This window comes from Camellia sinensis, chromosome 12 (assembly GCF_055761805.1).
Source record: "Camellia sinensis isolate YWXY chromosome 12, ASM5576180v1, whole genome shotgun sequence".
Taxonomy (NCBI): Eukaryota; Viridiplantae; Streptophyta; class Magnoliopsida; order Ericales; family Theaceae; genus Camellia; species Camellia sinensis.
The window spans coordinates 82,620,040-82,634,514 of record NC_138972.1 but is presented as its reverse complement, the minus strand read 5'-3'; the positions used below and the strand labels follow the sequence as shown (position 1 = coordinate 82,634,514).

Below are 14,475 nucleotides of genomic sequence, written 5' to 3'. Positions count from 1 at the left end.
TTAATATGAACCATTGAAATACTCATAATCAAATATGGTTATCTTCATACGTCCTTATAGTTTAAAAGCTACTAGGTAAAAGCTGAGGGAGCTTGCTTAACCCGCTTAACACACAAGCTTGACATAAAATATAGAAGTACAATAGCAAGTATGTACACTGACACTCACTCCATATATGCAAATTCAAGGTTGAGAGAGAGAGAGTAGTAATTAAGGCATTGTGAAATCTTCATTCATAAGTACTTGCTTTGTAATTGTGAAATGTGGATTATTATACAAAATTTTGTAAGTAAAACATGACCAAAGGTTCATTATTTCAACTTTTTCATAAGCATATATTTGTGTTGTAAATTACATTTCATTCTATACATACCCATATATATATATATATATATATAAATTTAACATAACCATAATAAAATAACTCCAAAAAAAAAAAAAAAAAAGGAAATTTGATCAGCTCAAGGCCTAAAAAGAGTTTCATAACTCGACATGTCAAACAACGACTTCTTATTACCAATAAATTGCTTAAAATGTTGATCTTCTGATTCAATCCTATCCAATTGTGACATATGCACAAAATGGTTCGGAACCATCATGTCAGAACTCGGCCATTCCATCTCTGGAGCTACTACTACCTCTTCACCGGGCAATGGTGGCAACCCACAATTGCTCACCACGCGATCACTCCCAAATTCTTCAATTGTTTCCCGATACATTTCACCTCCTTTGCTAATTAAATCCATTTCCAATGGAAATTGGAAATTAAAATTTGTATTCATATTTGTACTTGCATAGTGGAACGACAGATCAACATCCCTAAGCAATTTGGGCATTTCGAATCGTGTTTCGGGCACACTTTCTTGATTCAAGAAATCGGCGTAAACCCTGGCAAGATCAATCGAACCATCAGCCACCATAGATGATGATGAGCTAGAAGAGGATTCACCCAAAATGTTGCCATTGTAACCAAAATCCGTAGTGGGACCCACTTTCGGACCCGTACCCGATATCCGTATCGACTTACATCGTCTGCTTTTTCGACAACCACCTCCAACCGGCACGTTCCGGAGGGACCCACCTTTGGTCCAGTACCTCCTACAACTTTTACAAAAGTACCTAGGTTGTGTCAAGCTATAGTTGTTGTAGTAACAAAATTTAGTGTTACATGAACCACATCTAGGACAATTTGGTGATATCTCAACGTTAGGTTTCCACCCACTTTCCATCACCTCTCTCTCTCTCACTAAACATCAAGAACTCAATTTTCTTCCTCTCCACAAAGAAGTTGAAAGAGAGAATGTTATAGTGTTTGTATATTGTGGGCATTGGGAATGTAATTTGCATCCATATTGCATGCACATGAGTTGGATTCCGGCCGTTAAGGACGACGATCCGGCAACTGTACCGGAGGCTAATGCAGGGTGTCGGTGTTTGTGACACGCAGCGCGACGGGATTGGTGGGGATGAGGGTGAAGATGGGGGCAAAGGCCTCGATAGGACCAATCAGTTTTGCTTTCAGGAGCAGACATGGTGGATTGAAAATATAGTAAGATTATATGGTGATTTTTGTGTATAATATTATATTATATATTTAGTACAAAAGGAGCTTTGTTCAAGTGACCAATATTAGTGGTGAAATTGTCTTCCTTCAAGGTGAAAACCCACCCTTGTCAAGTGGGATATGAATGAGTTCTTGGTAAGAAATGGGTGATAATGAAGAAACCTATATGCCCAAAATAAAAAAAAAATAATCAGAATACAGGTTGTGGTGTCAACAATAAGTCTTGGGTAAATTATAATTGTAATTTTTATTTTAGGAGAAATGTCATGCGTCCCTACAAAAATGGCATATCGTAAGAAAAATAACGATTTTTTAAGGAAATTTATGAATTTTTGTGATAAAAATTATGAATAGTAAAATTATAGTATACACCCGTAAAATTATGAATAACAAAACTATGCTTTTTGTAATGAGTAAAATAGTATAACTTTTACAAAAATTATACATTTTATGGTAGAAGTAATAATTTTTTGGACAAAGTACCAATAAATCTCAAAATATAATATTGTAAACGGTTTCATCCTCTCTTTTTTTCTAATGAATTCAAAGATTCCATTAAAGTGAAAATTACACAAAAATGTAGTCACTTACATATTTGGATTTAATTTTTTAGGGATAAAAGTGGGTTTCACCAAATGTGAAATTGTACATTTGGACAATATAGAGATTTTAGATTTTCCCTCCTTCTAGAATAAATCTAACATTACGAATAAAAATGTAACGCTCCAATATAACACACTAAAAAACTTTTTACTATATTTTTTCAACACTCTGATATAGCACACAAAAAAATTCTTAGTATATTTTTTCCAAACATAACACTCCAATCAATGTAATCTCAAATGTAACACTCCAATGTAACACACAAAAATATTAAAAAACTCATTAATGTACTTTTTCCAAACGTAAATATTCACAGTTTGAAATTATATATTTGCCCAAAGCTTGCTAAGGAATTTGTGTACTCCCTTTGGAATGATTTGAAAAATACCACATCTTTTTTTTAGAGTGTTACATTGGAGTGTTATGTTTGAAAAAAAGTACATTAAGAAGTTTTTTATGTGTTATATTAGAGTGTTACACTAAGGAGTTTTTTTGTAGTATTATATAAGAATACTACTTTTAAGAAAAGTACACTAACAAATTTTTTTTGGAGTGTTATGTTTGAGTGTTACATTAGAGTGTTACAATTTGAAATTATATATTTGCTCAAAACTTGCTAAGGAGTTTTTATACTCCTTTTGAAATATTTGAAAAATCTCACATTCTTTTGGAATGTTTGAAAAATTCTTATATTTCAAGTCATTTTTGTACTCCTTTTTGAAATGTTTTCCAAATAAAAAAATTATATAAAAATTCATTCCAAATTTGATTCTTATAGATGGTATATCATACCTTTCAGCATAAAAAATAATAATAATAATCGAAATAAGGATATAACAGTAAATTTAATTTTTAAATAATATATTAAATCTATCTTTTTAAAATTAATGAGACTAATTAGTCTAAAAAAAATCCTTAGAACTAAACAGATTATTGTAAATTTTCTTAATTGATTTTTTTGGGGGGGGGGGGGGGGGGGGTTCTATAAAGTGGATACTGCATGCACCCTGCAGCCTTTTCCTTGATAATGCCTTTCCAAAAAAAAAAAAGAAGTCAATTCACTCTCCTCAAAATAATTACATCCAATTTTTAATAAAGCTCTTTCCTTTTGGTTTCTCTTAATTTTTCATTTTGTATCAATTTAATTCAATTAATAAAAATTTGTCAAAAATTTTGGTTTGAAAAATTGAAAATTGTGATCACAATTGTTTTTGAATCATCAACAAACACCCTGAAACTTTAAGTGTTGTCACATTTTAATTAATATTGTGACATTAGAATTATAATTTATTTATATTACTGCGTTATTTTAATCAACAAATATTATCATATCGTCATTACAATTTGTCCCCTTCAATTAAGATTCTCACACTTACTTTTAATTTTTATTTTTATTTTGGCCCTCAATGTTTATAATTTTTTCAATTTACTTCCAAAACTAACTTCTATCTAATTTTGGAAGAAAAAAAAAAATATGTAACATTAACAACTTCTATTATTAAAATTTTAGATATACCAGTGAAGTTTTCGCGTTTGTTAAGGGGATTCATGATGTAGGGGTGGGATAGGCAACGTGATACAGCATAGGGAAGTGATGGAGGTGAAGAGAGGTTTTAAAGGTTGGAGGCAAAACTGGCGGTAAAAGGACAGTGAAAGTTTGCGGATGAATCTGCAAGGGAAAAAAATATAGAAGGTTTGGAATTTGAGTTGGTATTTTGGATTCTAGATTGGTTTGGAAACCTCTTGCATTAATCAAAAAATTAAACTTAAAAAATTACTAAAAAAATTAAAAAATCAAAAAAACATATTAAAAAATCAAAGTTAAGAGCTAAAAAAATTCGCAAAGTTATTAAAACACAAATGGACAAAAGTGGATTTTGTGAGCAAATCAAAAAAATATTACAAATGTTTTAAGAGCCAATGTGAGATGTGAGAAAATAACAAATCACGGCCTAAAGTACATACATAACATGATTCTTTCCAAGTTTAAGAGCAGCTGGACTAAGCTCAATGAAAACAATTGGCTGTATGTCTTACTAACGTGAACTTCATGACCATAGAGCATCACTTAACAAGGTTAGGACTCTAGAAATGCGCACACAAACCCTCTGACAAATATCAAGAGAAGCAAGCTCAAGGAAAACAAGTTTAAGAGCAGCTGGAACAAGCTCAAGGAAAACAAGTTGAGGATGCCCAGGACTTCATGAAGTCCCCTATCAAAATGAAAGTATTTACCAACTGTTTGGAAGTAGCCACATCAGCCTCAGAATCAAGAAATGTACTGTCTGCAAAGGATTCAGGTGAAAGGTTTCCTGATTTATGTTGAAGGCATAGTAGATATCCAACAGATCCTTTATACCCTCAGCAAGAACACAATTTCTAGACCTTCCCTCCAAAGATTGTTCCCAATTGATAGCACAACAATACCAGCAATGAGTATCATAAGAGGAGGCTGCTGACACAAAAGAACTAATAACTTTATTGATTGCACCACCAAGGTTCAACAACTGCAAAGTCTCAAATGTCAACTCTAACAACTGTTTAATCACAACAGAAATATCGGATGCAACAACTTCTAGAGATGATGCTTTTGGGGAAGATATCAATTCCTCAATTGTCAGATTAGTCAGATTGTAGTGCAGGTGGGAGATCTTCAAGCTTTCCCACAACAGAAAAAATCATCAGTTAAAGCGCGAACTAAATCAACTTCTATGCTGAGCTGTCCCGGATCTTCTGCTGTGTTACCATATATGAACAAGCTAAAGCTGCAGTAGCTGCCACTTACAACCAAATGATTAGTTACAACAGCATGCAACAAAATCATGCATCATTACTTAAAAAAAATATATAAAATAGGTCACAGATTCACCAATGAAAGATATACCAACAAGAAGAAAGGGGGTAGGGATTGAGCACCATAAAAACGGCTGAATTAAGGCAAAGGTAAGAAACAACCACTCTGAGGGACAACTGAGGACATCTAACTTGCAGTTGACCAATGAAAGAGTAATAACAAGAACTATGAGGGGCATTCCATGCAGGTCCAGGTGGTAGCCAACCTAGTCCCCAAAATTATCAACTTGGTTTTAACCAGCCTCAACCAAACAAAGCAACAAGAACCCAAACCAAAAGAAAATTACTTCCACAAATGAAGGACATTATGGGCTCCTTGTATATTTTGATTTCAGGGTATACCTTTCATGCAGCATTGGGTTCCTTGTATATCAATCAATGCAGTAGATGCAGTATAGACACAATCAATCAATTCCACTATTTATGAAACACAATAATAAGTTGCCATGAAGAGCTCAGGCATCCAAGGAAAAACTGAAGCAGGACTATCTTTTGAGCGTGACAGGCAAAAAAACTTAATCACCCACCGAGAATGTTAAGAAGAAAAAAGCCTTACATTTGTTATCATTGACATTGAATATAGAAGACCAAACAGAAAATTAAAATATATATATATATATATATTCAATCAAAACAAATATGGGCGCAATATACCCAAAATTAACTACAAGCGTGTATTTATTTATGAAAAAGCAATATCAAATTATAACTGAGGATCTCAAACATCCAAGGAAGGATTTCACCAGCAGCACTATCTCTCAAGCCCCACAAAAGCAAAAGATCTGAGTCAGCCACGGCTAATGTTTTGAGAAATAAGCCCAAGATTTGTCATCATTGAAATTATATATACAACATCAAACCAACAAATTAAACACAAAAACAACCAATCAATACAGTACATGCATTGTGAACAAAATCAATCAATTAATTTTTCTTTATGAAAACAAACTAATATCAAGTAGAGCAATGAATATCTCAGACATCCAAGGAAGGAATGATGCAGCACTATCTCTCAAGCCTGGCGAAGGCGAAAGATCTTAGTCGGCCACCGCGAATGTTTTGAGAAACAAGCCTTAGAATTGTCATCATCGAAATTGTATACACAACACCAAACCAACAAAATAAAAACAAAAATAACCAATCAATAGAGTAAATGCATTGTGAACAAGATCAATCAATTAAGCTTTATTTATGAAAATAAATTAATATAAAGTAGAAATGAATATCTGAGACATCCAAGGAAGGAAGGAAGCAGCATTATCTCTCAAGCCTGGCGAAGGCGAAAGATCTTAGTCGGCCACTGTGAATGTTTTGAGAAACAAGCCTTATAGATTTGTCATCATTGAAATTCTATATACAACATCAAACCAACAAATTAAAAACAAAAATAACAAATCAATACAGTAGATGCATTGTGAACAAAATCAATCAATTAATTTTTCTTTATGAAAACAAACTAATATCAAGTAGAGCAATGAATATCTCAGACATCCAAGGAAGAAATGAAGCAGCATTATCTCTCAAACCTGGCAAAGGCGAAACATATTAGTCGGCCACCGCGAGTGTTTTGAGAAGAAGCCATAGAATTGTCATCATCAAAATTGTATACACAACACCAAACCAACAAAATAAAAACAAAAATAACAAATCAATAGAGTAAATGCATTGTGAACAAGATCAATCAATTAAGCTTTACTTATGAAAATAAATTAATAGAAAGTAGAAATGAAGATCTCAGACATCCAAGGAAGAAAGGAAGCAGCATTATCTCTCAAGCCTGGCGAAGGCGAAAGATCTTAGTCGGCCACCGCAAATGTTTTGAGAAACAAGCCTTAGATTTATCATCATCGAAATTCTATACAACACCAAACCAACAAAATAAAAACAAAAAATAATCAATCAAATACAATAGATGCATTGTGAACAAAATCAATCAATTAAGCTTTATTTATGAAATAAATTAGTATCAAGTAGCAATGAATATCTCAGACATCCAAGGAAGGAATGAAGCAGCACCATCTCTCAAGCCTGGCGAAGGCGAAAGATCTTAGTCGGCCACCGCGAATGTTTTGAGAAACAAGCCTTAGATTTGTCATCATCGAAATTGTATACACAACATCAAACCAACAAAATAAAAACAAAAATAACCAATCAATACCGTAAATGCATTGTGAACAAAATCAATCAATTAAGCTTTACTTATGAAAATAAATCAATATCAAGTAGCAGTGAATATCTCAGACATCCAAGGAAGGAATGAAGCAGCATTATCTCTCAAGCCTTGCGAAGGCGAAAGATCTTAGTCGGCCACCGCGAATGTTTTGAGAAACAAGCCTTAGATTTATCATCATCGAAATTCTATACACAACACCAAACCAACAAAATAAAAACAAAAAATAATCAATCAATACAATAGATACATTATGAATGGAACTTTCGATCAAATAAATTCCAATTACAACAACAGATTATATCAAAGAGTTGTACCACAAATGTAGCGAATAAGATAAACTTAATATATAAAGAAAATACATTAAACCCGATCATTACATGTTTGATATTTGCAGCTGCAAAACATGATTTATTTCTGAAACATTGTATTCAAACTATTATATGAACAATTCCAGCAATGTACCAAACCTATGAAACAAGAATAACTTGGTCTAAAGTATACTCTTAAATTTACAATTGGACTGACTGATCTGACAAGTTGGTTCACTAATTTGATGAATAAAATAAATAAAACAAAGAAAATAGTTAGCATCCACTTATTATGTATATCCCTCAAAATGAAAAGAACAAGGGATAACAACAAAAAGTGTAAATTTACACCATTCATGACTCCACTAGACAGTGAAAAGTGTTTTGCTTGATATGATCTGACAGCATTACCAGATTTTTCCACAAATAAATTGAAGAAAAGTTATACCCAGATCATATAAGGCCTATGCAACACCAAAGGGTTGAAGAAAACCCCAATCAATCTTCAAAAAATTATACTAAACATATATAAATCTACATAATTATATCCTTACAAACAAATCGAGCAATCGCAAAGAGCCAACAGCGCAGCCACCATCGCCGCCACCGTCGGTTCACCGGCCTCCGCCGTAGAAACCCTAGAAGCAGGTTATATGCGTTATATATATATAGGAGGTGGATTTAGGGGATTTAGCGTTTAGATTACAACTCTGATGATATATATATGCGTTGCGTTTGTATATATAGGCGGTGGGGGGTTTATAGTTTTTAGGGTTTAGTTTACGATCGACGATTCTGACGGCGGAGTAAAGAGCAAAATTTTAAAATAAAATAAATTTTTAATTTAACAATTTTAGTTTTAATTTTTTAATTTATTTTTCATATAAATTATTTATTTATTTTTATTAAGTAAAATAGATGAAAAATGGTATTTATCCATTAGACTCAGTGTATTATAAGGGTGCATAAAATATTTAAAATATTTTTTTTTATTTTGAAAACAAATCAAAAAAATTAGAACTTTTAATTAACAAAATTAAAAATTCAAATTTTATTTTGTTATAATGGTCTAATCTTAAGTTTTTTTTTTTTTTTTTATCTAAATTGAATTGGATTAAAGTCGTTTTAGGAATTGAATTTTTTAATAATTTTTTAATTTTTTATGAAAAAAAATATTTAAAAATATAAAGAAAATAGGTTGATTTTTTATATTTATTTTTTTATAAATTTAGTATATTTCATTATTCTAAATAGTGAACCTTTTTGATAATTACATTACGGCAATTTTTCAATGACAATAATTTTGAAAGAGAATAAAAATATAATTACTAATTATGTGGTTACTAGTAAGGTGGTACAAAATACTATCCTTAAACCATGGATTAAATTTTAAAATTTATAATTCATCTTCCAAACTGTTCCGTTCCCCTATAATTAATATCTATAAATTTTTTAACTTCTAATGAAATATTAAAGTAAAACTGAGTGTGAGGATGAATTAAGATGTGAAATTTGTTACAGATTAGTAATTATATATATGGAACATATTATGTAAAATTAGTTCATATTATACATATATATATATATATATATAATATTATTCAAATTAGTGTTATATATTATGCAAATATTTAATAATTGGTTAAAATATTTTTCAATCTCCCAATTCGTCCAAAACTACCCAAACAGCAATCTGTCAATTTGCTAATCCGCCATTCAATTTATAATTTTATTCTTAAATCGTTTGAACTGCACCGTGCACACCCTTAATTACTAGTAATAAAATACTTGTGTCAATACTAATCAAGTGTTTGATTTCATCGGTAATTCTCAATCGGAAACAAATAAAATTTTAAATATTGTAAATCAAATTATTGTTTTTTACATTTAAATAAATAACATTTTTTTTGGAATCTAAGGCTGTGTTTGGAGTAACTCTGGAAACATGATTCCAGTGTATTTTTCAGTGTTTTGTTTGGTTTAAGTTTTCAAAAATTGATTTCAATGTCACATTTCAAAACTCATTTCAAATCATGTTTAGAGAGTTGAGAGTTTTTTGAATTTTGAAAAGAGCAAATTAAGTCTACCCAATCATTTTTCCGGACGTCTGGCCAGTTGATCGGAACAGATTTTTTTTTTTGGATGGACAATTGGCACCCGTTATTTGGAGAAAAAAAAAAAAGAAAAGAAAGGGGATTTGTTTTTTATTTTTTTAACAAAAAATAATAATTTTTTTTATATTTTACGTAAAAAATATTTTCGGAATTTTAACTTTTTTTAAATAAAAAAATTGTTTTTATCAATAATTATTTTTTGGAATTGAATTTTAAAAAGAGTTTGGTTACGAGCTTTTAGTAGAATTTTGAGTTGTGTGTTTGATTATGAGTTATAAGTTTTTTGAATCAAACAACTTTTCTAATTTAAAAATTCATTTCAAAAATTCAAAACTCAATTCAAATCTCTTTTTAAAACTCTTTTCAAAATTCATAACCAAACAAATTTTATCTTTTCAAATTATAATTTAAAAACTCAAAAACTCAAAATACAACTTCACATTCAAATCATAATTTTAAAACTCTACCAAACACTATTTAAGATTCTCATAGGAAAAATGGGGAAGTAATTAGCTTAAGAGCAATGCTACGGACCACAGAAATGCCAAACATAGGATTTATACTATGTGGGTCTCATGTGAGTCTCACACTTATATGAGACATTTGATAAAAAATTTAGTAAAACTTTTAGAATCTCTAACATTTTTGTTAACTTAATAATATGATTCTGATTAAAATTAATAATTAATAATTAATTTCGTATTTCAATCCATTAAAAACACTGAAATCGAACTGATCCAGAATTGCCTTCTCATTTACTCTTAAAATTACAATTATCTGAAAAACAAAAAGTTAAGAACTAGCTACATATTAGTGGAATTTAAAAGTATTTTTACCATTTTAGTTTCTAAGTTGATACAAATTTATATTTTTTTGAGAATTGGTTGGAATGTCTTCTATGGAACAACCATAAAACGAAATGGTTTTTTTGTTTGTGCGTATGAAATCCACTCAAAGGGAAAATCTTTTTTTTATTTTATTCTTCACCATGGGGCGGATAGCGGGAATCGAACCCGCGTCACACACACTCTCTCTCTATTTACATTGTACATGTTTTGCCTTCAAATCCTCCTGTCTCTTGTGTTAAGAGCAATTCTAAGTTTCGTTTGACATTAGCTAATATAATTAATTTTTTTATGTTGTGACTTTTTAGTTTGGCTTTTTTAGCCTCGTTTAGATTGAATTTTTTGATTTTTATGAGAGAAAAAATGTAATGATTATGAGTTTGATGTTATATTTTGTCTTATTAATTTATTTATCCTATTTTGTCATTTTGTACTTTTTTAGCCCTAAAATGATAGCCAAACCAGGGCTTAATCACTACATCATACAAAATTCTGAGACAATTGAATTTTAAAACTTAATTTAATGGGATTTGATCAAAACCTTCTCATAATAAAATTTAATACATTAAAAAAAAGTAAAAAATAATAATAATTAAAAAGTCAAACATATAACACTAATATAACTTTTAATCTAGAATTAGATTTTTCATAAAATTAATATTTTTAGAATTCTCTTATCAAAATCTATCAAATAAGATCCATGTTGACTATGAAATTATTTATTAAAAAAATTATTACTGTCAAAATTGATGTAAACAATAAATGTTACTCTGGCAATATTTTTCAAGAAAAAAATATATATTTTATCTTGTCCTTACTCAATTATACACCTCCTCCTTAGGGGGTTTACAAAACAACGTAAATTTGGCTATCATTTTCACCAAATAAGGCCTCGTTTGGCAAGAGACTATTTTAGTCAATTAGTCAAAAAGTTATTAAATTAGCCAAAAAGCCAACAACCCATATCAAAAAGTCAAAGATTCTCTTTTCTCTCTACTTTTTGCACATCTTTTCGTAATTAGCCAAAAAGTCATCCCAAACATACAAGTTTTTTTTACCTACCTTTTTAGCCAAATAGCCAAAAAATTACTAAATTAGCTTGTTCCCAAACGAGGACTAAGAGTCCAATGGAAAGATTTTGACTAAATTTTCCTAACTTAATAGTATAAAATGTATTGAGACATTGAAACAAAAAAATTAAAAAAAAAAAAACATATCCGTGTACTTATATGAAGAAATTTAAACTATTGACCCCTACTAAATTGCAAGAGTTATATTATAATTATCAAATTTCAGTCACTTGACCGATCAAACCAATCCGGTTTGATTTTCAAAACATTGTTAAGTAGCATGGAAAAGTGATAAAATTAAATGATAGGCGTAGCATTAAAATTGAATTTGGCATGATAAAAAAATAAAAATAAACATCATCAAACAATTAAGAAAAGTACATGACAATTAACTTTTCGTCAAACCATCCAACCACCATTAAGAATGGCAACAGGGCGGGGCGGGGCCGGGGATCGCACTCCCGGTCCCCGATCCCAGATTTGGAAAATCTCCCCGGCCCCGGCCCCGATCCCCGACGGGGAACCTACCACCATCCCCATCCCCGGCCCCAACGGGGATCGGGTTTCCCCGACCCCGAAGATTCCCCGCCCTCCATCTGTTTCAACAACAACACAATCAACAATAACATCATTCATCATCATCCCCTATCAACAACATCCCAGATTCATCAACAGATCATAAAAAAAAAAAAAAATACAAACAGATCTGAGATCTATCACAGAGAGAGAAAGAGTGGACTATCGACGGAAATGGACAACGGAGGAGGCGATGGTGGACGAAGGAGGACGGTCGGCGTCGCCGACAGTGGCGATGGACGAGACGACGGAGGACGATCGGAGATTCGCAGGCGATGGGTGGCTGTGAGTGTGACGACGGAGGAAGACGATCAAAAGAGGAGAACGAGGAGAATGAGGCGACGGCGGAGGATCGGCTTTCTCTCCCTCCCTCGGGCGGCGGAGGACCCTCCCTCCCTCTCTCCATTTTTCTCACGCCAACAGCCTCCCTCCCTCTCTATCAATTTTTCTGCCAACAGGAGCAAAGTGACTGTGAGAGTCTTACTGAGCAACATCACGTGGTTCAAAGAGTCTCACTGAGCAACATAAAGACACGCATATATTATATATATATATATACAGGGGCTAAATTGTAATTTTATTTCGGGGAGAATCGGGGCGGGGGGTCGGGGCGGGGATCGGGGCCGGGGACGGGCCTGGGAAACGTATCCCCGTCCCCGGCCCGAAAGTCATTGGGGATTCATTTTTAAATACCATTCCCGGCCCGTCGAGGGTATTTTTCGGGAAAAAACCGCTCAAATCGGGGTCGGGGTCAGGGATCCCCATCGGGCCGGTTTTAAATTGCCATCCCTAACCACCATATCAACATCATCATTGGTAGCATGCTGCCCACCATTCCAGCATCACAAGAAAGCCCCCTTCTCCATCAAATTCTATCAATTAAAAATCATTACGGTTGATAGTACTTCAAAGTTTTTTCCCAAACGAGTTGAAACCAAACGTGGTGGCAGGGTTTGTGGTGTGTAAGGGTGGTCATCAGAGGGCTTTACAAGAGTGGTTGCAGGCTTGCAACAAGGGATGGGGGACAGGGTCGCCAGCAATGATGGATCTAGGGGGTTAGGGAGGCGGCCGCACCTCCAAAAATTTGAAAAATATCATATATTATATTAAAAAAATTTCAAAAATTTAAAATTATAAGAGTTCGCACCCCTAAATTTTTTTTAGATAATTTTAAAATTTTGTAGAATATTCTCTCAATTTTTTAAACTATAGAATAACTCCCAAGTCATAATCCCGGATCTGTCCCTGATCGCCAGTGGGGTAAGGGTTGCAAGAAAGGATGAGTGAAGGTGGAGGAGGTTGCCCTAGGAGGTGGTGGTGGCAACGGGGGAGGCAAAAGGGAATTCTGTTTTTTTTGTTTTTGTTTTAGTCATTCCAAAATGTCATTTTGAAACTTTGTAGGCATTGCACATGATCCAAATTCCAAAAATCCGAGCCTCAATGTTTCACAATTGAAACTATAGGGGCTAAATTGAAAATTATCAAAATTTATAGGACTAATAATTTTAAAAGGGATAGATAATTCAACAATTAGTACATTGAAACTATGTTGCATCCACAAGGTAATAGTAAAAAGAAAATTGTTTGAGGGCCCAAAATGGTTGGCTCGAAACCCAAAACGATGTCATTTTGGGTTTCAAATTTTTTTTTTTTTCTTCTCTTGCTTTTGTTTTCTTTTTCTTCATTTTCCCGTTTTTTAACAGAGACAGGCATTTTCCTGTTTTTTAACAAAGACACAGAGGCGAAAGAGAGAAAGGAGAGAGAAGAGAAAGAGAAGAGGGAGAGAGCAGAGGGAGGAAGAGAGAGAAGAGAGAGCAGAGGGAGAAAGAGAAATACAAGGAGAGAGAAAGGGGAGAAGAGAAGAGGGATAGGCAAGAGATCTGTGTAGATCTCCGGCGCCACACCAGAGCTGCTATCACCGACGGGTACAGAGGCATGTTGATGATGATAATCAAAATCTGAGTTTGAATCCAAATTTTTTTTATTTTGATGATGATGTGTACAGATCTGATGATGATGATGATATGTACACATCTGGGTTTGAATCAAAATCAAAATCTGGGTTTGAATCAAAATCTGATGATGATGAATCAAAATCTGGGTTTGATGCCTCTTGGATTGTTGATGATGCTGGTTGATCTCTCTTTCTCTTTCTTCTTTCTTCTTCTTTCTTCTCTGCTCCCCTCTTCTTTCTTTCTTCTTTCTTCTTCTGTGAGTTACTACGAAGGAAAGAGGGAAAGAAAAAATAAATAAACAAATAAATAATAATTCCAAAACGACATCGTTTTTGGATTCGGGCAAATTCGAGCTCGAGCAATTTGGGCTCTGTAACGGGACTGTAGTAAAAATACAGCACAATAAAAAGCATA

The 14,475-nt window shown here is 32.8% G+C and overlaps 1 protein-coding gene, 1 long non-coding RNA gene and 5 other non-coding genes across 7 annotated transcripts; all 7 read right to left on the bottom strand.

Moving 5' to 3' along the window:
- Positions 1 to 461: 461 nt before the first annotated feature.
- LOC114288555 (dof zinc finger protein DOF3.5-like) lies at positions 462 to 1,229 on the bottom strand. Its single transcript, XM_028232081.2, has one exon. It carries the CDS (start codon positions 1,227 to 1,229, stop codon positions 462 to 464), a length of 768 nt encoding a protein of 255 aa, XP_028087882.2.
- Positions 1,230 to 4,042: 2,813 nt separating this feature from the next.
- LOC114288561 (uncharacterized) lies at positions 4,043 to 8,290 on the bottom strand. Its single transcript, XR_014346695.1, has 3 exons — positions 8,056 to 8,290; positions 7,037 to 7,378; positions 4,043 to 6,875 (listed from the first exon to the last, which is right to left on the bottom strand). It is a non-coding gene; the product is annotated as an uncharacterized LOC114288561 (long non-coding RNA).
- On the bottom strand, positions 5,992 to 6,114 carry LOC114288581 (small nucleolar RNA SNORD14). The gene has a single exon (XR_003638331.1). It is a non-coding gene; the product is annotated as a small nucleolar RNA SNORD14 (small nucleolar RNA).
- LOC114288575 (small nucleolar RNA SNORD14) lies at positions 6,244 to 6,368 on the bottom strand. Its single transcript, XR_003638325.1, has one exon. It is a non-coding gene; the product is annotated as a small nucleolar RNA SNORD14 (small nucleolar RNA).
- On the bottom strand, positions 6,751 to 6,873 carry LOC114288577 (small nucleolar RNA SNORD14). The gene has a single exon (XR_003638327.1). It is a non-coding gene; the product is annotated as a small nucleolar RNA SNORD14 (small nucleolar RNA).
- On the bottom strand, positions 7,002 to 7,124 carry LOC114288580 (small nucleolar RNA SNORD14). The gene has a single exon (XR_003638330.2). It is a non-coding gene; the product is annotated as a small nucleolar RNA SNORD14 (small nucleolar RNA).
- On the bottom strand, positions 7,254 to 7,376 carry LOC114288583 (small nucleolar RNA SNORD14). The gene has a single exon (XR_003638333.2). It is a non-coding gene; the product is annotated as a small nucleolar RNA SNORD14 (small nucleolar RNA).
- Positions 8,291 to 14,475: the final 6,185 nt, after the last annotated feature.

What these genes read in the sequence shown, in the direction of transcription:
- LOC114288555 (XM_028232081.2), bottom strand. Translation starts at nt 1,229, where the DNA reads ATGGAAAGTGGGTGGAAACCTAACGTTGAGATATCACCAAATTGTCCT.